At 43.4% G+C, this 21,893-nt stretch overlaps 2 protein-coding genes and 1 long non-coding RNA gene across 5 annotated transcripts; 1 reads left to right on the forward strand and 2 right to left on the reverse strand.

Annotated features, from left to right (window-relative positions):
- Positions 1-3,177: 3,177 nt before the first annotated feature.
- On the reverse strand, positions 3,178-10,983 carry popdc1 (popeye domain cAMP effector 1). Of its 2 annotated transcripts, XM_028982141.1 has the most exons (9): positions 10,852-10,983; positions 10,053-10,272; positions 9,585-9,709; positions 8,114-8,301; positions 6,598-6,706; positions 6,264-6,431; positions 5,753-5,894; positions 5,057-5,107; positions 3,673-3,779 (listed from the first exon to the last, which is right to left on the reverse strand). In XM_028982141.1, the coding sequence occupies exons 2-8, from the start codon at positions 10,255-10,257 to the stop codon at positions 5,073-5,075; spliced, it is 972 nt and encodes a 323-aa protein (XP_028837974.1). In that variant the 5' UTR covers positions 10,258-10,272; positions 10,852-10,983; the 3' UTR covers positions 3,673-3,779; positions 5,057-5,072. The 2 variants fall into 2 exon arrangements, with proteins under 2 accessions (XP_028837973.1, XP_028837974.1); XM_028982140.1 differs by lacking the exon at positions 5,057-5,107 and having other exon boundaries at positions 3,178-3,779.
- Positions 10,984-11,125: 142 nt separating this feature from the next.
- Positions 11,126-12,876, reverse strand: popdc3 (popeye domain cAMP effector 3). Its single transcript, XM_028980822.1, has 3 exons — positions 12,297-12,876; positions 12,118-12,226; positions 11,126-12,056 (listed from the first exon to the last, which is right to left on the reverse strand). The coding sequence occupies exons 1-3, from the start codon at positions 12,782-12,784 to the stop codon at positions 11,766-11,768; spliced, it is 888 nt and encodes a 295-aa protein (XP_028836655.1). The 5' UTR covers positions 12,785-12,876; the 3' UTR covers positions 11,126-11,765.
- On the forward strand, positions 11,800-14,145 carry LOC114790615 (uncharacterized). Of its 2 annotated transcripts, none has more exons than XR_003749846.1 (3): positions 11,800-11,996; positions 13,638-13,839; positions 14,006-14,145. It is a non-coding gene; the product is annotated as an uncharacterized LOC114790615 (long non-coding RNA). The 2 variants fall into 2 exon arrangements; XR_003749847.1 differs by having other exon boundaries at positions 13,683-13,839.
- Positions 14,146-21,893: the final 7,748 nt, after the last annotated feature.

Raw genomic sequence — 21,893 nt, forward strand, 5'->3', positions numbered from 1 at the left:
GTAAGATCTGGACTGTAACTGCTGTGTACGTGTGTGACGTACAAAGCATTATCTCTCTCCAAAGTCTGTGTTCAGAAATCAAATAGAAACGATGGTTCATTATTTACCGAGGAGAATCGAGTAAAATGGCCTCGAGATCCAGTTAGTCCATACTGAATGAGTTTCAATTAAACTGTTTAGCACAATCCCAGTACAGTCCCTGTGTGTAAGCTTTGTGTATTCAGATTCAGATCTACACAATTGCGTCTCATGAAGAATCACGCTCAGGGAATTGACCAAAACGTGTACTTCATTTTGGGCACATTTCTCTTAAACAAAGACCTTCAACTTCTGCCATGACATAAACTACCTCTTTTTTTTTCTTTTAACCTTTTTTTTTTTAAGCATTTTGATTGCATGTTTCTTTTGGTGAGCTGTTGAAGTTCTGTGGCCATTTTGCAGTTTTCACTTTTGTTCAGACAGAGTAAAGTGTCAAATACAAGAATCTCATTTTCTGTTTACATCCAGGGCCTACCTCTCTCTCTTTTTCTACTATTCTGCTTTTTGCGTTTGCAATCAGTCTCATTTCATACCAAAATAACACAGGCCAACACTTATCACTTTGCTGCTGTTTATATGGCTTTATTTTCAAAGAGTATAATAGTTTGAAATCCCTTGTTTAGAATTTATTTGTATTATGATCATTTCATGATACAGAGTAGCGGCCATAATTTCCCTGGTGAACTTGGTATAATAACACATTTAAGATCAATTATTATAAGTATATTATATATACTTTTTACAAATACAAAACATCACACAATAAGGCTGAATTATTATTGTGACATTTGTCCCATTGGTCTACTTTTTGTAACAGTGTGGTCTCATTTATTTCAAGATTCAGTTTTTCACTGAACTGTAGTGCCCAGACCATGTTTTTATTATAACAACAATTGTCATTTTACTTTACTGATTCCGGTTATCTGCTGATATGATTTATGCTTTGCCTACATTTGTCCAACAGTGTCCTTTTTAAGAAGTTGCCCAATAACCAGTCCAGCCTGGCTTGTCAGAGAAAGCACTGATTTTGCTTTTGTTTTTTATGAGTAAAATGTTATATAGAAATATATAAATAAATAAATTATATGGTTTTGAAGTTTTTGTTTCTGTGTTTGAATGAATCCTAAATCTGGTTTGGGGTGCTAAATTATCACTTTAACTTTTATTTTAATTGTTAATATGGGGTTTTCAATTTAATGAGTGTGTCATAAAATACTGAGAATTGATTGGCCTTTTTTTTTTTTTTTTTTTTTTTGGTATATCTTGGAGTCATAGTTATATTAAAAATGTAATTTGAATAAGTTACATTTTAGCATAAACTGAAGTTTATTTCCTTAACTTTTTCCAATTTTATTAGTTACGGCTTTTTCTAGACATATAATTACAAAAAATGACTTATTTATAATTAATTATTGGCTAACAGAGCCAAAATTTTTCCAGCCTCAGCCACTGCAACAAAGCATATTGCATTCTGTAAAAATAGTTTAAAAAAAAAAAAAACGTAATTATATGTAACTAGTCAGCAAAAGCTGACCTTATTCATGCTTGAAAAGCCTGCAGACACATGCTGAAACACAATGAGAAAGCAGGCACATATCCATTGTGCAGAGAAACTGCAGGACAGTTGTAGTCCTTACTTTGATTTGCCAAAAAAAAATATATATATTTTATTATTACTATTATTCTTTATTTTCAATAAGCGAAATGTCATAATGTAAAAATTGGTTACACATTTATTGTGATTTTGACTACAAACACGTAAATTCACACAATTTGTAACTAATATTTTTATTGGTTAGGGCTATTTATCGATATATCGCTAAATTATCTTTATCTCGATATTAGTATATGCAATATCTGTATCGCAAAGAGTGGCGATAAATGAAATTTATGCTGCGTTCGAAATCTCATACTATATACTATTGTGACGAGTTGTCACTGCGAGGTCAGGAAAGGAGAAATCGGCACCATCAAGACTGTTTCGGAATAACGCTTTATATTGAACGGAAGCCAGTAGGTGGAGCCATCAGCCATTACCTACTCCTCCGGATTTTACGTCTCCTCTTCTACTCCTCCAGACCTACACAACTACGTCCCGGTGCAAAGTTTCTCCCCTTGCACACGCTACATTATATCCCCACAACACACAAATCTCGAACCCTTAAAGAACACATTTACCCATAACATGGTTAACTATTTGCAGTCCCCGGGCATCCCGTCCCATCGGCACGTATCTCACCCTCAAGGCATGCTGGTCCCAACTCATTGGCCGGGCTCCGCCACCACACAATATATTGTATGTGAAAAACTGTATGCGAGGCGAGTAGTATGTCCGAATTCATAGTAGGGATGCACCGATACAACATTTTCTAAAGTACTCGTTAAAACCCCTTACACGGTCTTTCAGCGGCGTGTAAGGGGTTAATCACAGGCGCAGAGTGCCCGCTGCAGTAAACTCTTGCAAGACGAGAGAAAATGCCAGAGACAATCCATGTGCTTTGAAAATAACATGGGCAATTATTGAGTACATTGCATGGAGTGACCAGCTACTCTCAGAGGTAGAAAATGTGGGATTCCTGCATCTCCTCCATGTAGTATGCGATTTCAGACGCAGCATTAATTTATGTGCCAAGCATTTGTGTGTCCAAATTTGACCAATCTTATATACTATCTTTAAATCAGTAGGTGATATAATGCTATTGGCTAGACCAGGCCATGTAATGTTAATATTAATTTTAATTTATGTAGTTGTTGGCAATATGCTAGTATTTCCACTACATACCAATTTATTTAAGACCTGTACACTTTAATAGTATTTTCTTATTTAATATTTATTTAATACTATACTATATATATATATATATATATTAAAAGATGCTCTTATTTTAAGACACTCTTGATGAGTGTATGGTTACATGTAAATAAAAAGTAATCTTTGAAAGCAATTCATATTGTGTTGGCAGGTCTAAGATAACAGCAAACCAGAAATCAGAATATATGCTGAGGGTTTTTAAGTCATCCATAATGTTTTGAAGTCTAAATATTTGCAACTTCCTTGACATATTGTTTCTTTTTAGCCTGAATTAGATTTAATTAGATCAGATAAATATATATTACATGTTTATTTTTGTATGATCGTTACATATATAAATATTTTTTTTAATAGCTAATAAAAATAATAATAATTTAAAAAGCATTTCTCTAGGGAATCGCAATATAAACAACAATATTGCATATTTTCCGAATATCGTGCAGCCCTAATACTGGTAGTGAATATCACTGGTCTTCAGAACCAGAGTTAGTGATCAAATAAAATAAGCATATAGTACGCAGTAACTAAAGAAACTAAAATTATTATGTATTCTAGTTTATTATGTATTTCACAAGCAATTATTTCCTTTTACTTGAGTTGACTGAAGCAAATAAATGAGCTCAATGTGCAACAGCAGAAAAGGAGGATCGTTTTGTTTGGTGGGCAACTATATAAAACTCTGCCTTCATATCTTACATCTTCACTAAAAACATAAAACAGAACAACATTAAAAGGAGATGCGTGTTTCCAGAATGTGCATGACGTTCAGAATACCAGATATAAAAGAAAAATGGAACCTGGCATCCCGGTTAAATGGAAGTGCCCTACTCTTCTGTTTGGAAATGGGAGTCGGGCTCAAACACATCATCCTCCATGGCTTCTTCAATAGGTTTCATTTTTGTAGAGGCTTTAGTCATGGGGGATTTTTCTGAAGGGAGAACACATTCAGTATCCGCATTAGCTCTTCTGATTTTCATCAGCAATGTTATCATGAATAAATGAAGAACCAGATGCGTTAGGTACCCATTCACAGTGTTGCTGGCAGTGAGCATGCCTATCAGGCAGATGTGATATGTGAAGACAGCTCTGGATCTTCCATACGTTTCATTTGTGTCGGATAACAAATATTTTAAATGCACAAATTGTCATGAACAGGGAACAGTAGAAGTAAAAAGGTAACTCTTCTAATGTGTTTTTGATATGAACGACAATATGGTATTATTCACTTTAGATGTTAAGGGGAGTCACTCGCTCAGATTCAAATTAAGTACTTCGGAGGGGAATGGTTAGGCTTCTGATTATGGGTCAACCGATTATAGGCTAGGCTGATTAATAATAATAAATAAAGTGAAGTGATTGTCACATGTGATACACAGCAGCACAGCACACGGTGCACACAGTGAAATTTGTCCTCTGCATTTAACCCATCACCCTGAGTGAGCAGTGGGCAGCCATGACCAGCGCCCGGGGAGCAGTGTGTGGGGATGGTGCTTTGCTCAGTGGCACCTCAGTGGCACCTTGGCGGCTCGGGATTCGAACCGGCAACCTTCTGATTACGGGGTCGCTTCCTTAACCGCTAGGCCACCACTGCCCCAATTATGGAATATTCACAATTTTTTATTATTATTATCATTTTTATTAGTGATTTGAAATCTTTTAACTTCTCTGATTGAGCTTTTCCTCTGCCATCTCCCTCTAATATGCCCCATGCTGACACAGAGTCTGTAGATATTGCCGAAACACCAACCCTGTCCCTGCAACTCTCTCTTTGACATCATGTACCAGGTCCCATGTCATTCCAACCTACTGTGACATCTTCATTACTAAGTTGTCAATGAGCACCTGATCCAAATTTGGCAATGGTCGGAATAGCACATTCTGTCAGAGGGGGATCCAAGAATAGGCTTGTGTATTTCCCAGCTTTTCTCAGCCTCTGTATACAAGTCAGAATCAGTAATTATTGAACTTAGAACCTGGGAGAACCATACACCAGACCTGGATTTGGATCTGAGGACCAAAGACACCAAGATCACCCTAATCGGTCAACCCCAGGTTCAGATTTCACTAAAGAGACTCTTGTGCCTCATTTTGACTGCTAATACTATGTTAGATGAGAGCTGTCAGAGGAGCGGTTATGGGGGTGATAATGTTATATGGGTGCTCTAAAAGTGGGCTGAGAGGGTGATAGAAAAGAAATGGTCTTACAGCCCCCTGTCAGGGTTTAGGCACGATCTGAGGGACTGGGCTGAGTCAAGGCTAGAGGAGAACAGGAGGAGGACACAAGATGAGACAAACATCAACACAGTGACCTGAGAATGGACGCAGCTGAACATCAAGATGGAGGACAGGTTTGAAAATATGGAAATTATGAACATTATTTTTTGACACATACAAACTTTTGGGTTTACTACTTCAGTACACAGTCCAGTATCGGAATAAGTATTTAATTCATCTATGGTTCATAGAACAGCAAGCTCCAAACCATGAGTTTTTATTTAAAGCTCTACAAATGCACAGGACCGTTTGGTCCGGTGCGGTTGATTTGATGCAATTACTGTTGTCACACCAGATGAAACGAACCGCACCAAGGGGGAAATGAAGTTGGGTTCGATTCAAGCACACTAAAGCCTGAAAGTGTGAAAATGCCCTAAATGGCAAGGATGTTTTTTCAAACTAAATAAACCTTTTATCAAGGTTCATTGTACCAAAGTCATCTCTACCTGGCACAGTACATATTTTCTGTGCTGATTAAGATTATACAAATCAGATATTACATATGAACAACATATTTAATTAGTTTGTGTTTGCATCTTTCACAGTGGCGCTTGGAACAGGGACATCTTTTGGCTAGGCCCTGCTCTGACTGTGATGCTTGTTTCTGATCAGGCTGATTATACTCACGCAGTGACGATGCACCTGAGCCCCCCCTTAGGATCTGGTTGAGCACGTCATCTGTGTCACTGGTGCTGGCCATGCTGTTCCTCATCTGCATCATGGAGAGCTGAGAACACAGGCTGGGCTGCCTGTCCATTTTCTTCACTGCCTGAGGAAGCATCAGCATGCTCTCTGTTACTTCACTACCACGATCGTGCGTGAGATTATTACAATATCACTCCTGTCATATGTAGTAACATTATTATATTCTGAATTCCTCAAAAAACGGATCATCTCAACTTTTAACGTTTAATATTTGAATGAAAAATGTCCTTGGAAAATGTAGGCAATAATATTATGTACATGTATGCATAAAGGACAGACACATGCTTATGTTAATTGTCTTCCATTTGAAGCTGCATACAGAAGAAGAATACAGGACATTAATGTAAGGATGAAGATCAATTTTACTAAATATGTACAGTATGCAGGTCAGTAAAATGGTTACAGCCTTTCATTGTGGTGTAAATGGGCCTACCTTGTCACTTAATGTTGGGTCGTTCAGAGAATACAGTTTGTTGGTTATGTCTTTGCCAATCAGGTACCGGAAGACCTCGTTCAGAAAAGAGTCTGACTCCAAGAAGTAAGTGAGTCTCTCTCGAGACCAGCATAGAAACTTGCAGTTCTCCTCCGCTGTGATGGTCACCTGGCCATCAGTGTTGTAAACATAATGACAAAAAGGGGATATTATTATTTCAGAATCAGATTTGTATGACAAAATGCTCATAGTAAATGGACGACAACAACAAATAACTTTAAACTATACTTTAGATACTCAAATTAATCGATTTCTTTTGAAATGATGTAGGTACCTGGAACTTCTCTCCCCTGTTCATCTGAGTTGATCTAAATTCTGGAGAGTCAATGAAGGCATTGGTGTAGATGTTGTGTAGGAAATGTCCTCGATAGGTCACCTTCATTCTGTTCATTTTAATACAATCAACAGAAGACATGTTACTGAACATACAACTTCTCATTTCAAACAGCAGGAAACTGCAACTTAAATGTATTCAGTGTATGTATTCAGCCATTATTTATAATATACATGTTCTTGGTGCATGTTCAAGTGTCTATTTAAGACTGACAAAAGTAATCATATACAAACAAGAAAGGACTGCATTATTGTCATGCCACGTCAGTGAGGGGTGACAACAGGCATTCGACAGTTTGAACAAAAAGGGGTTTTAATAAAAAAAAAGGCTTTATGGCCTGAAAGGAACATACAGAAAGGAAAAAACATTGTGCACAACATGTAGGTAAAGCTCGACAGGGAATAGTGAGACCTAATCACGCTGCTTCTAAATCTGATGCTGCTCACACCCTTCACCACATGCTACAGGAGCACCTTAGTGTTATAATTATCTGTATTTGTATCTTAGAGAAGAGGAACTAATAGCGCTCAGGCCATTTTTTATTTTTAGCCCCAAAAGATGAACTGTGAGGAGCATATATTAATTGCTGACAGCAGTCACGCACCCTAATTTCTCATTTTTCAAAATTTAAATCCTGTCCCATCGACACCTTACATAGACAAAGTAGATCAAGCACTGTTGGCAGATAAGGTTTTTGTTTCAGCCCAAAATCTGCCTAAACTATTTAATAACTAATTATCTACTCCAACTACTTAAATAAGAATTGGGTTCCTCATCAAGCAATATGCATAATATCATATTCAAATCCAGCCAATCTGACAACACCGAATGAAAGGTCCTGTGTCTTCCCTTCATCTTTATATTCACGATACCACTTGCTCATGGCACCATCACAAACATTTTAAAGATATTATAGGAATATCTGGACCAAATCCTCTACCAAACCAACCCTGCAGATAGATGAGCATTTCTTTCATTTTCTATTCACAACCATCCCCAATACAGTACATCTTAGCACAAACCATTGTGTTTAATTCTCAGCTAAAGTATGTTGTGAATATTTGCTGCAATTCAGTATGAAAAACCTATCCTCAAGCCATTTGAACCTTAGTAGTGAAAGTTGCCTGCACTTGGTTGTCTGTTATAGAAACATAGAAGAGCACACACACTTACAAACCCACACACTTCCATTTCTGATCACAAAGAGATATTCTGAGATTTAATTAACTCAGAAGAGTTAACAGTTTGTTAACAGAGAAACCATTTGTTACTATAACGGGCAAATTATATATCTTTTTGCCTTCAGGTGAACATGTTGCAGCCTCATGTTTCATTATCTGTGTGTATGTAAGAAATACATCCATGTGTTTAAATACAGGGTATTATAAATTGGTATGTTGAATAAGCCACTGAGATTTCTGCTTTCAGATTATTCCCCAAAGCTGTTGACACATACTTTCCTTTGAGAAGGATGCTAAGACGTTCATCCACTGATGTCTTGTCCTCTGCTGCATAGACCTGGCCCTTCTTTAGGGTCTGGATGGTGCAAAACTGGCCCGTCAGTCTCTGGAACTGTGCCTCTCGTACGTGCAAGGGCTCAAACATCCGCTTGTACACAGATTTCAGCTCCCGGTCGATCTTAATCTGAGATGAAACACATCTACAGTTTAAGCAGCCGATTTACAAAGCCATTATAATGCAATGGTAATGCAGACATTTGTTACGTTCCAATGAAAACATTCCAAGCATCTGAGCAGTATGTGGTTGGTTGAAAGCCCATTGAGCCATACTGTATGTGATTTTGGGCTATATAAGAAATAAATGTTGTTGTTGTCTGAGTTCTTTTACTATTCCCCCCCCGAGGCATTCCACTGTGATAAAGTGGAGCTGTGGGAAAATGTCCAGGGGTCTGATCCTCATTTTCTAATACATCCTTCATTGCTCTGCTCTGACCTCCATTCTCCCACACACTGCTCATTAACGTCGTTCTTCAAATCAGTCTACCACAAACATGTGATCAGCGTGTGATAAGTAGTTTCAATGAAACAACTCTTTGCTGTTCTAGGACTGTATATTGTTAGGACTAAACACAGACTTGCTGGGGGACCTTCTGTTGAAGCAGAGATAATAATAAACCGTGCAGGACCGTTAGAAATGGAAGGATAACTGGCCACAACTAGATCACTGCTGTCTTTATTTTACAAATGACTTCTATTCATGCAAACGTTTAATGCAACTATTAATGGATCAGAAGTCCCCAGAAGTGATCTTAACAGCTGCTCTGAAACTGTGAGAAGAACAGCTGAGAGAACATTGGCTAAAGGTGAACGTGTTCATTCTCCCTCTCTGGTCCCATTCTGTCACTTTGTTCCCTCACTTAAACAGCCACCCACGACTGCATGGCTCCAACTTTATGTGATTTATGTCTTTCATTTTGGGGCAAGTGTGCCAGGGAGACTGCTGCAAAATACACTTCCACAAACCCTGCATAGTCTACTACATTCACATCGCATGCAGCATGGAGGCCTTTCCATCGAGCTCAGCTTAAAATAATAACCATTCTGACAGGCGTATAAATCCCCAGAATCTCATTAATGGTTTCTAACAAACTAATAGTTTTGGTCTTATTTTGTGCAATTTATCTCTGTTTTTTCAGAGGTGCATTAAGACCTTGCATTAAACAATTTACATTCACAAGAGGTTTACTTGCCGGCTCCATATGCTAAAAAGGATGTAAAAATTTAATAATGTTATTTATTGGCAGTAATACACTTCCAATTGGTAGTCTGAACACACTCGCAAGCCGTATTTTTGCATATAAAGTTCTATTGGCATATAGAGCAGTGAACAGCAGTGGCAACTCAACACAGGGCCTGAATATCAGGAAACATTCCATCACTGTGTAAAGCAAAAAGAAAGGAACTTACTGGTCTGCGCTTGTACAGTAAGAAGAAAAAATGCATGAAGTTGACTGTCAGAAAGACCACATTCCAGACCATAATATCCAAAGTGCATCTGTATAATGTTGCCCAGGCAATGAAGAGGCAGCATCCTGCAGGAAAAAGAAAGAAAGAAAGAACCAAGACTGCCCAGAAGTTCTCTTTTGTAGCCCTAAGTTTTTCAGCTCTGGATATGTGTGGAATTATTTGAGGTATGACCTATGGCAACTTTGACTTTTTATGACCCATATTAATCCATTAACTGTGACCACAAACTGAAAATATGTGTTTTACATTTCTTCAAGACTCCAGATTCATGTCATGGTAGAAAGTGGACTGTGGAGGCATAGTAAAAATGACCATGTCCTTTCTTTTGTATTAACCCCATGTCCTTAAAAACACCTTGACCTGTTGAAAATAAGCTATATGAGCCAACAGGGGGCGCTGTTCACCCACCTGTCATGATCATGAGACGCAGCAGGATCATGTGTACTCCCAGCGTGGTGGGGATGACCAGGCCCACCAGCAGACTCAGGTTGCCCAGGTGGAAGAGCAGGTGATGGGCCTCATTCCATTCGTTGCACGTCGAGTTGCTGCCTCCATCGTCCATTGGTGGCATGGACGTGTAGAACTGGCTCATCAGTTCTGGTGTGAGTGACATCCTGTGCGGTTTGTCCTGGAGCCAAACCACCACCATAAAAAATGCCTACATTTATTTTCTATAATTAAAAAAGCAGCTCCCTGTGGATTCTGTACAGAACTCACTGGTGCACCATGCTTCAGAAATGATAAAACATGACATATTAATAAACCATAGCCACCTGTGGTGACAAAAGTACTTTATGCAGAAATATCATCAACTCATTCAGTCTTCATATGCTGACTGTCCTGGTGCGGTCATGTCCTAATTTATGATGTCATGCTTCCATCATCATTTTAAAAGTGACTGAGGGAAAATGCATTTTATTTTTACCAAATACAAGATTTCAGTCATTTATCAACACCTCTTACATTGAACCTGTTGTGTTCTAACTGTTGTGTTTTTATCACTGATCGTTGATAATCTTCAACCATAAAATAACCACAGAAAACGCAATATGTCACAATAAAAAAAGACACGTAGTGGACCTTTAAGAAGGGTAGAAGCAGGTAAATAAACCCCATACAGCTCAGGGTCGCTTTCTTCAAACCTCCATGTCCATGTGCGAGCTGGTCGGCTGTGGCGGAGAAACCGGAGGAGGATTTTTCAACTTACCGGCGCGGTGGCAGGGCGACACGGCGGTGCGGCAACACGGCGCGTCCGGAGAGTGGAGAGGACGCGGAACGGCTGATCCGCAGCTATAAATGTAGGTGGGGGGCTGCACAGTGTGAGCGGCGCATTCCAGGGGGCTGACAGGCATCGACTAAAAAGGGCAAGAAGCGAAGGGACAGCAGCCAACACCGCCAGCCTGCAGTTACCAGCAGCACCACTAGATGGAGACAGATCCGCTTTCTTCAAGTCGGACATTTATTATAGTCAAAAATAAAGAAACATTGAAAGGAAACTTTTATTACTGATCTAAAACGTTTACATTTTGGAAATTTTCAGTAGCTGTCGATTAAGGAAAACGTCGTCTTGAACTTTCAGCTTTTGTGAATTGGTCACTGACTTGCAAGTAAAAAGCAAAAAGTAAAAATTGTGACTACAAGCATTATGAGAAGCATCGAGACAAAAAGATATGCAAGGAAAACAATACATATGCTATATTAATAAAGTATAGATATAAACATTATTTAAGAGCGAATTTCCGATTTGCTGAATGGCAGGATCCCTGATGAGGAACCAAAGCCCATGGATGTTGGAGTTCACGTCCTAGACACATCATGTTCGCATCCTATTCCGAGTCACGTGAAGCCGGTCCGCAGATCTGCTCCGTGCAGATGTTTCCTCCTCCACGTAACTTTTTCAGGGCTTTGAAGACACGTTTTCATGGTTATAGAGAATTCTTATTTGGCGGCGACAAATTCATCGCGGTTCAGCAACGTTCACACGTTTATTGAGCATAAAGACAGTACATCAGGGTTAAAGTCATGATCATACACTCCTGTATCCCTTCAACACCACTGTACTCTCTCCCCCCAGCAGGACATGAACAGAAAAAGTGTTAATCAGTGGTGAAAGTAATGCGTTTACGAAGATCCTGCAGTGTGCACGGTGTACTTGTCCTCCTCGCCCCGTCCCGGGACTGTCCTGTCTAATTCCGGCGCGGTCACGTGGCAGAAGCTCGGCAGGCGCAGGTCGTACCGGAAGCCGCGCCGGTCGCACGCCTGCTCGTTCAGGGAGTACAGCTTGTCCGCGATGTCGTTTCGCACCACCAGGGCGAAGATCTTGGCGAGGTAGCGGCGTTTGGCGAACAGCAGGTAGAGTTTCTTGCGCCTCCACGCCACGTACCTGCAGGCGCTGTCTGCGCGCAGCGTCACCTGCAGGAGAGAGGCAGAGTTTAGGAACTAGACCTTCAGGACAAGCTCCTGTTTGGTTCACCTGAAAAAGGCCCTCTTCCGACGGTCTGAGGGAGTCCCACTCGGGCGAGTCGAGGAACTGGAAGGGGTGGATGTAGTGCAGAAACTCGCCGTTCACGCTCACGCGAATCCTGCAATAAAAGAAGGAGCAGCGTGATCGCCAGATCTCCAGATGGAGATCGAGCAGGTTCCGACGCGCACCTGCCGGACAGGAGGACGGACAGCTTGTCGATGGCGGTCTTCCCCTCCACCGCGAAATAGTGGTCCTTCTCCACGGTGTGGATCTGGCTCTCGGCGCACTCCACGATCCTCCCGAAGTTGGCGAGGGTCACCCCGAGGCGCTGGAACAGGCAGCCGTACAGGTCCCGCAGCTCCTGGTCGAAGCTGACGCTGCGCAGGCGGTACGCGACGTGGAGCAGCTGCGCCACGGACGCCGCGAGCAGCGCGAAGTTCCACGAGAACGATTCGGCGGTGCACGGGTCGGACCATGCCCAGATGGAGGCGCAGAAGAAGCCGAAAGCCAGGAAGGTGAACATGTAGAGGAGTCCGTAGAAGCCGCTGCCCCCCATGAACCCCAAGACCAGGAACATGTTGGCGAGGTGGAATATGGATCCTTCTGGGGTCTCCCCCCACGCGCCGCACATCGGCTGCTCCCTGGACGTCGACGTCCAGTTTAAAGTCGCCTCCATCGTGGTCCCGAACTTTCAGATCAGGACAGCGGAGACCATGTCCAGCCCCAGAAGGCCACCGCGGGGGTCGTTTTCATTCTTCACGCTTCTTAAAATACGATATGTGGGCTGCTGTCGCGCTCTGCCAGGTCCTGGCGTCCGTCCGGTTCACGCACTGAAATGCATCATTCGATTACGTTTCATTCAAAAAACATTCTACATTATCACCCTACAGCCGTCCTTGGAACTGTCATTTGACAGTTGGCATGATGACATTTATTCTGTGGGTGGCAGGGAGATGAGGGTGCTCGCCATGTTGTGTGTGAAGAAATCATGTAGAGATTATGTAGACTCCAGATGCTGTCAGTAATTTGCTGGAGTGTATCATTCCTCTAGTAGTTGCAACGTCCGACTATTTTGCTTTGCAGACGTTGATCATTTTGTAACCTGTGATTGCCATATTAGAACTTAAATTAATATAATAATTGTGGCAGCAGAAAGTTTGGAAAAACAAGGAAATCAATATTAAATTAACATCTGTCTGTCTCAAAAAGAGAAAATAGAAACTTTGCATCTATTTAAATGGTTTACAGGATAGTTTACAGGACAGTTTTCATGTTTTGTCCTTGTTTAAGTGATCTAATGTTTAAGCAGTGCCTAGTTTTCAATGTTTTTAAGACATTTGGACCAGAGTGTGTGACTGACTGAAGAAATGAGCCACCAAATGTGTACCTGTATAGCAGACAAGGTCAGAATTTAGTTTTTAAGGGTAGTCAGAGTAGGAAGGACATAGTCACCCAGTAAAAAGAAACCTCCATTAAAAAAAAAAAGGAGTTCACACATCATCGTGCCCTCTCCTGTCCCGTTTGTTTAGAACCATGGTCCACCAGGTCTGAAATAACACAGACGCTTCCCTCAGGCACATTACCTGGCTGCTGAAGGTGACCTTCAGATGCTCCAGGGATGCATGAACGGCTCCAGCAGAGTGAGAGATTGAGGACAAACACTTCAGTGCTGGCCCAAGGGTCCTCCTGAGTCGAGGAAGCATGAAAATGAGACCTGCATTCTCTGAGATGGTGAGCACTATAGGTCCCCCACTTGAGACTCTCATTTCTCCTTCCTTCTTTCTGTGTCAATTCTAGTCATACTGAAGTATTAAAGTCACTGACAACATTGTCACAGCATTCTGATTATGCTACACGAATGTGGAGTAGCATTACACCTCTCATCTTGTGCTTTCAGGTGATGCAGTTGCTCATGAGACTACATAGTTTCGGGTCAGTTCAGGGGTCTCAAATTCAAATGAGCTGGAGGCCCCAGGACACAGAGTCTGGGTGAGGTTGGGCCACATCAGGTATTCCACAAATTGTAAAAAAAAAAAAAAAAAAAAAACTTCTCAAATGTCATTACTAACAGTTTTTTTTAACTTCATCTTGGGTTCATCTGTACATAAACTGTTTTGAACATGAAGGAAATATTGAAGAGCATGAACGGTTCTTCTGAACATAGCTTATTTACTTCCTGCAACAAATGCACAAAGGATAATGAACAGCTTTGTAGCAGTTGCAGTCCCTTCTTGTGCTTGATGTACAGTTATATAGGTGTTATTTAGTTGCATTTATTTTTTAGAATGGTTTCAGCGCTACATCCTAGCCAACACCCATGTTCTGGTGGATTCTGAAGCAGTCCACTCACCTCGGTGACATTGTCAATGAAACATCGGTGTTAGTTGTTAATCTGATCGCTAATTTGGTGATTCATCATGATAACAAATCATCCAAACTTTAAGTTAAACATGCATAGAAGTAGTAATTCTATGATGGTTATGAGATGTTACATGGACCATTGTTGTTGTGAAATGTTTCTCTGCTTGCACAAAAACACATTTTCACATTTATTTTACGGAAAAAAAATATTTTACCCTCTTTTCAGCATTTTTCAAAATTGAAAACTCAAAAGACATTCTTGAGAGAGCAACATTTACTATGTCTGGACAGGATTTTATATTATATGTTGGCATGTCAGGCAGTAGAGGAAACTGCTAAGGGCACCATCCATCCAGGAAATTGCGTTTACTATCAGGCACTGCATCTTTCTTTTTTTTTTTTCATACTTCCCATTGCTCTGGACTGTTGAACCCAAGGATCTGAACTCTGCCAGCTCTACTCCCTCTCGTTCACCCACAAGAATTCTGTCTTAGCCCTAATGATCTTTATTCCTCTCCTCTCTTGAGTAGATCTCCACCTCTCAGGGTCCCTTCCACCTGCACCCTACTCTCGCTGCGGAGCACAACTCACCAGCATACATCATAGTCCACTGGGACATAGCAAACAAGTTTTTACATTTACAGTATTTGTCAGACGCCCTTATCCAGAGTGACTTTCAATCAGTAGTTACAGGGACAGTCCCCCTGTAGCAACTTAGGGTTAAGTGTCTTGCTCAAGGACACAATGGTAGTAAGTGGGATTTGAACCTGGGTCTTCTGGTTCATAGACGAGTGTGTTATCCACTAGGCTACTACCACCCCACTAGGCTACTACCACACCCTTTTTCATAGTTCTCTCCATTCCTGTCTTCCTCATACAAAACCACAGCTCCTCTCCTCACCGTCAAGCATCCTGTCACTTTCCAAGTACTAAACAATCTAAAACTAAAAACCCCACTGCCATCTCTCCTAAACACCTCCATGCTGTATGGCATGGCCAACGGCCTTTACATTCTTCATCTTCCTCATATCCTTACTTCATCTTCACAATCTCCACCTCATCCAGCCTTTTCATTTCTCTCATTTTCTTCATTCATGAGCCCCTCAAAGAACTTTTTCCATCTGCTCAACACACTCTTCCTGCTTGGGACAACATTTCCATAGTTCTCCTTTATCTTCTCAACCTGCTGCTCATTTTTCCCAGTTCTGTCCTTCTGCTTTGCCAAATGCTACAGATTCTCTTCTCCCTCCTTAATGTCCAGCTTCTCAACTCACCGTACGGCTGAGATTCAGCCTTCACCACCTCTTTCTTTGCCTGATGGATCTTCTCTTTGTTCTCCCGTCTACTATTTTCATCCCTCTGATTATCCCATTTCTTCTTTGCCAACCTCTTCTTCTGAATACTCTCCAGTATGTCCTCATTCCTGGCTTTCTTGTCCTGTTTTCTTTGTCCAGATGTCACACTAAGCACTTTTCAGGCTGTTTTTCTTAGTATTTGTCCAACAGTGCCTGTCTTTTTCCTTAACTCCAAATTACACTCTTTTTTTTTTTTTTCTTCAAGCTCCACCACTTGGCCATTCCTCCTCTAATTTATGCTTATGGATATTTTTACTTTACTATAATACTACTTACTGCAGGTGTGGTTTATTTATATTCTCAAAAATAAAATATTATGTGTGACAGATGACTTTGTTTTTTTCTTTTAACTGAACATGCTGTCAAGATGCTTATCCTCTTATATATTACACTGTTCTTAAAAAAACAGCAATTTCCATCCTTTTTGCAAAATCTACCACATCTGAACACCTCTCTCTCAATCTGCACCTACGAATCATCTTCACATCACATTTGTTTCCATCATTAACATAGCCATACCCGTCTCTGCACTACTTCATCACCCAATCTATGGAGCATATGCATTAATAGTCACAGGGACTGTTAGGGTTGTGTGTCTTGCTCAGGGACTAAAGTGGGGTTTGAACCTGGGACTTCTGGGTCATAGGTGAGTGTCTTACACACTAGGCTACCACCACCCCTACTCCTTCTCAGCTAACGGTAGTCTAATTTCCAATAGCACCCTGTCAGATAACTGGACAGGTGGCAGTCCTTTTTAATCTGGACCTCGACCATTCCAAGGTTTGTGAATTGTCTGGTCCTCATAATTAATAGGGTGGAACCAAATGACGCAACCCTCCATTATCCAGGCTTGGAAGAGGCATGGGGAAATACACTGCTATTTGCATCCCTATCACTTTGATTCCCTTGCACCTCCGTGCCATTTTTTATTTTATGAATGTATTGGACCTGCTGGACCTCATTTGTCTCATTTACAGGAGACTGTGTTGCCAGGGTTGCCCACAATACCCAATATATTTTGTTAATATGAAACCTTTGAATAATTTGGCATGTACCAGAAGGATTTATTTTAGGGGTTCTTGCTAATAAGCCCCTTTTATTAAAGGCTTCTGAAGGAAAGATGCTCAATTTGAATAAGTGTTTGTGTAGCTATGAAATTGAGGGGCATGTGAAAGAGACCTGTGACAGATCGAGAGAGAAAGTTGAACAGTCCAGTACAGAAAGGAGGAGAGGAGCATCAAAGGGCCAATTATGTCTATTGTGTCAGGCTAAGCTTGGGGTTGTTGACAATCAAGGGGTGTAATTTATTTCCTGTGGATGCCGTGTCTCATTATTTATCAGCATTTTTGACTTGGCAAGGGGCTCAAAATTATGCTGCACAAAAATACACTTAGTTAGCCACACTTTAATCTGAACTGATATAAACTTTTTTTCTATATAAAATAATAATATTAATACATATATATAATTACATTTATTTATAAATATTTCTATAATGTGGGTCATTTTATGTATTTGTGATCAAGTGGTATGTGTCCATGTGGTCTTGTGTTTTGTCCTGTGGGTGATGCCATAGTTTGAGCAGGAGGAAGGGCTTCATTAATGTAGCCAGCAGTCGGTCATTTAGTGAGCTGTGCTTTGTTCTGGAATCCATTGGATGATTTGTCACCGAGTTTGTGCTGCATTTGTATAGACAAAGATAGGCTTGGACACTTGACAGAGAAGCTGATTGTCGTGCTGTACATTTGCATTCCTCGATGAGCGTAGCGAGGTATGTTTGTTTGTTTTCATGATTTGTAATGTCTATTTATAATTCTTGTTTATGTATAAAATGTATGGTTACGTGTGAATGTAGGTGTGTTTTAATACAGTTTTCCTGATGCTATAAAGGAACAGAGACTGTATGTTTTTTTTCATGAACTTTGAATAAAGCAAGGAAAACTTTAAGCAGCTGTCAAGACTCACTTTTGGGATTGAAGGGTTGCTATATATACACTGTCCTTGAAAGGCTGATTAGAAAATGGACTGATTTCCAGTTGTCCAGAGGTTATCTTAAAGGCCTGAAATCACCTGATCACCGGGCTGTAACTTCAAATGACTGGTGGTCTGTGGTGACAATTTTAGGAAACTTGTTCATATATGTACAGTCTTGATCTCTCTAACCTGCATTATTGTGTAGCCTCAATCCATTCCTAAGTTAAGACCACATGTCATAAATAAAAGAGGTCTGGACTGGCAAATGCCAGGCCCCCAGAACACTGAAAACTGATGACATATAATGGCATTACACATTTAAAATTCAAAAGATGAAACTGTTACATATGCACATGGGCAGTGTGCGTTTTGTGTGTGTTCCAGGTTGTGGGTGTTGCTGTAAGGGATTCTGGGTATACGGAAATAAAAAGAGAAAAGAAGCAGACCGCGTGTCGAGAGTCCGCGTGGTTATTCGCAAATAGCAAACACAACATTTGGCGACGAGGATGGAGTTTTTTTCTACCTCCTACACCTCCTTTTCTGGCTTTGCCCGGCGAGCCGCCGGTGCCCTGGGACCGCTGGTTTGAATCCTTTTCGACGTATCTCACGGCCGTCGGCCTCGCGGATTCTCCAGACCAGCGTCTGCGAGCCTTGCTGCTCCATAACCTGGGCACGGAAGGGCAGCGGGTCTTCAGGACCCTGGGAGCCGGCACAACGTACGCGGACGGCGTCGCAAAATTGGCCGCGCATTTCGCCGCCCCACAGAGCGTTATCCTGCACCAGAGGAGGCAGCAACCGGGCGAGTCGGTTCACCATTACGTGACGGACCTGCGGGGGCTGGCGAGTTTCTGTAAGTTTGGAACAATGGAAGACGAGTTCATTCGGGATCAATTGGCAGAGCATACAAACAATCCCAGAATCCACGAAAAGTTAATTATGTCCTCGGACGACCTCACGCTCGCCAAAGCTGTGGAACTGGCTTTTCAGATGGAGTCAGCAGCCGAATTAGCATCTCGCCTGGCGCCGGTACCCTCTCTTCAGCCCGCAGTGCCCACACTTACTGTCCAGCCGCCTGCGCTCCGGGACGACACACCTGACCACGGCCTCCCCGTAAACTATGCCGCTCGCCGCGGCGCGTCCACCCGCCGCCCGTGTGGAAACTGCGGATCCTCCACGCATAACACCAGGGCGCCTAACTGCCCGGCTAATGGCCAAACCTGCTCACAATGCGGGAAACGTCACCATTTCGCCCGTGTTTGCCGCTCAGCCGCATCCGGCCGCCCTCAGAGGCCATCTTCTCCAGCGCCACCTACTACTATTCACTCTGTTACTGCAGCATCTCCCCCATTTAAAACGTGTGTGGTGCGGCTGGATGGTGTTCCACTGCCACTGCTGCTGGATACAGGGGCTTCACGCTCCTTGCTGAACCTGGCCACTGTCAAGCAGTTTTTTTCCCATCATACCCTCCACCCTGACTGTGAGCTCCTGAGTGGGTATGGGAATTCCAAAATAGACATAGTAGGCACAGTTTCCCTACCACTTCAGTATCAGAGTGTAACTTTACCGTCTTTTACTTTTCACGTCTCGCGCCACGGGGCTAACCTAATGGGTCTGGACTTGTTCAGCAGTCTGGGCTTTTCACTGCTGGATGTGGATGGTGCCACCATTCTCACGGTGGGCTCACCCTGGCAGCAACGCTGGCCCTCTCTGTTCTCTGGCCTGGGCTGCCTCACCGCATTTAACCACCAGCCCTTGCTCAAACCAGACGTGCGACCGGTCATTCAGCCATTGCGCCGCCTTCCTCTGGCTCTTCGTGATGAAGTCACTGTGGAACTCAACAACCTGCTCGAGCTGGGCATAATTGAGCGGATTGATGCTTCACCCTGGGTCTCCAACCTGGTGCTGGCACGGAAGAAGTCCGGGACTCTCCGGCCGTGCGTGGATCTAAGGTCGGTCAACACAGCTGTTGTCCCTGACAAGTACCCGCTGCCTACTGTGGAGGAGCTGGCCGCTAAATTCCATGGTTCTACTGTGTTCTCCAAACTAGACCTTCGACAGGGTTATCTCCAAGTTCCGCTGCATCCCGAGAGCCGCAACCTGACCGCTTTTGTCACACACATGGGCGTCTTCCGCTATACTAGGATGCCTTTCGGGCTCAGCTCTGCCCCTAGCTGCTTCCAGAAAATCATGTCCACCATCTTTGCTGCAGTTTCGGGGGTAGTGATTTATCTGGATGACATTGTGGTGCATGGTCCAACCCTCGCATCACATGATGAGCACCTGGACCGCGTCTTCAAGATCCTGGCAGGTCACAATCTTACGCTGAATGGGGACAAATGTGTCCTCACTGTGCCAGCGGTCGATTTTGTGGGCTTTCGCCTGTCTGGAGAGGGCATCACACCCTTAAATTCTAACGTGGAGGCTGTTCTACGTCTCCCTGAGCCCTCCAGCCCAGCCCAGCTCGCATCCTTTCTTGGAATGACTGCATACTACTTGCGTTTTCTCCCTCAATACTCTGCCACTACAGCCCCTTTGCGTGCGCTTCTGAAAAACGGAGCCCCATGGGCCTGGTCCTCAGCCTGTTCCTCAGCCATCCGTCAGCTAAAGGCCCAGCTTACCTCACCACCGGTGCTTGCTCACTTTGACCTGTCATGCCCTACTTTTCTGACCTGTGATGCGTCTGGTGTAGCGCTAGGTGCCGTCCTTTCTCAGTGCCAACATGGTTCTGAGCGCCCCATTGCTTTTGCCTCCCGGTCTCTGACTCCGGCCGAGCAGAAGTATTCAGTTGGGGAGCGGGAGGCACTGGCCTGTGTCTGGGCGTGTGAGCGGTGGCATATATACTTGTATGGCCGACATTTCACCCTCCGCATGGACCATCAGGCCCTAACGACCCTACTCTCATCTTCAGGCACGGGGCACAGACCGCTCCGGCTCCACCGCTGGTCGGAGAGGCTCTTGCAGTATAATTTCACTCCGCTGTTTACCCCCGGCCGGGACAATGTTGTGGCAGACCTCCTTTCCAGGGCCACTCCAGACACTCCCCCAGGCCCGGCCATGGATACACTGGAGCCAGAGCTTATCCACATGCTTCATGGACCACTCCGGGAGGTTGTGTCTCTACAGGACCTCCAACTGGCTTCAGCGCAAGACTCAGTGCTATCGCAGCTTTGCACTTGCATTCGAGAGGGGTGGCCACGCACAGTGCCCAAGGATCTGGTGCCATTTCATCGGGTTAAAGATGAACTGTCCTGTTGGAATGAGGTCTGTGTGGCGCGGGGACTCAGGGCCGTCATCCCTGGCAGCCTACAACCTCGCATCCTGGCCATGGCTCATGAGGGACACCTAGGCATCGTAAAGGTCAAGCAGCGCTGCCGTGACAGGGTGTGGTGGCCTGGGATCGACAGGGATATTGAATTTGCGGTGAAGGACTGCTCAGCCTGTCTCGTCAGTGGAAAGACGGGCCCTCCCACACCTCCACCACTGCAACCTGTGAGGTGGCCGGCCGGGCCATGGCAGCACGTTCAGCTGGATATCTGTGGGCCATTTCAGGGGGTCCCATATCATCAGCGTTTTCTAGTGGTTGCCTATGACCTGTACTCAAAATGGCCCGAGATCTCCTCCACAGGCTCGGTCACGTCCCAGGCGGCCATGGAGTTCCTCGACTGTCTGTTCTCAAGGTGGGGCCTTCCCAACACCATTACAACAGACAATGGGCCTCAGTTCACCTCCATGGATTTTCAGACATTCCTCGGGGACAGGGGGATTCGATACACACGCACCGCTTTCTACCACCCAGAGGCTAACGGTGGCGTGGAAAGGTTTAACCAGACCTTGAAGAACGGTGTTCGGGCTCACCTGGCCGATGGCTTGGCCTTTTCCTCAGCCCTGCAGCGCACCCTGCTTCATTACAGATCATCTCTCCATTCCACCACTGGCATCTCCCCAGCTCTCCTCATGCTGGGTTGGGAGCTGCAGCTTCCATTAGACCGGCTGCGGCCACAGCCTCCTCCGCTTACTGCAGCAGCCCTGCGTCACAGGGTTTCGGCTTCTCAGCGCCGGATGAAGCAGTCCTTTGATCGCCGACGGAAGGTGACA

Source organism: Denticeps clupeoides, chromosome 5 (genome assembly GCF_900700375.1).
Source record: "Denticeps clupeoides chromosome 5, fDenClu1.1, whole genome shotgun sequence".
Classification (NCBI taxonomy): Eukaryota; Metazoa; Chordata; class Actinopteri; order Clupeiformes; family Denticipitidae; genus Denticeps; species Denticeps clupeoides.

Coding starts and splice junctions, on each gene's coding strand:
- popdc3 (XM_028980822.1), bottom strand. CDS start 12,784: ATGGAGGCGACTTTAAACTGGACGTCGACGTCCAGGGAGCAGCCGATG. Junction 12,227..12,296: donor TCCGTCCTCCTGTCCGGCAG/GTGCGCGTCGGA, acceptor CTTTTATTGCAG/GATTCGCGTGAGCGTGAACG. Junction 12,057..12,117: donor CGGAAGAGGGCCTTTTTCAG/GTGAACCAAACA, acceptor TCTCTCCTGCAG/GTGACGCTGCGCGCAGACAG.
- popdc1 (XM_028982140.1), bottom strand. CDS start 10,257: ATGTCACTCACACCAGAACTGATGAGCCAGTTCTACACGTCCATGCCA. Junction 9,710..10,052: donor GCGTCTCATGATCATGACAG/GTGGGTGAACAG, acceptor TTTTTCCTGCAG/GATGCTGCCTCTTCATTGCC. Junction 5,895..6,263: donor ACCCAACATTAAGTGACAAG/GTAGGCCCATTT, acceptor ATGCTTCCTCAG/GCAGTGAAGAAAATGGACAG.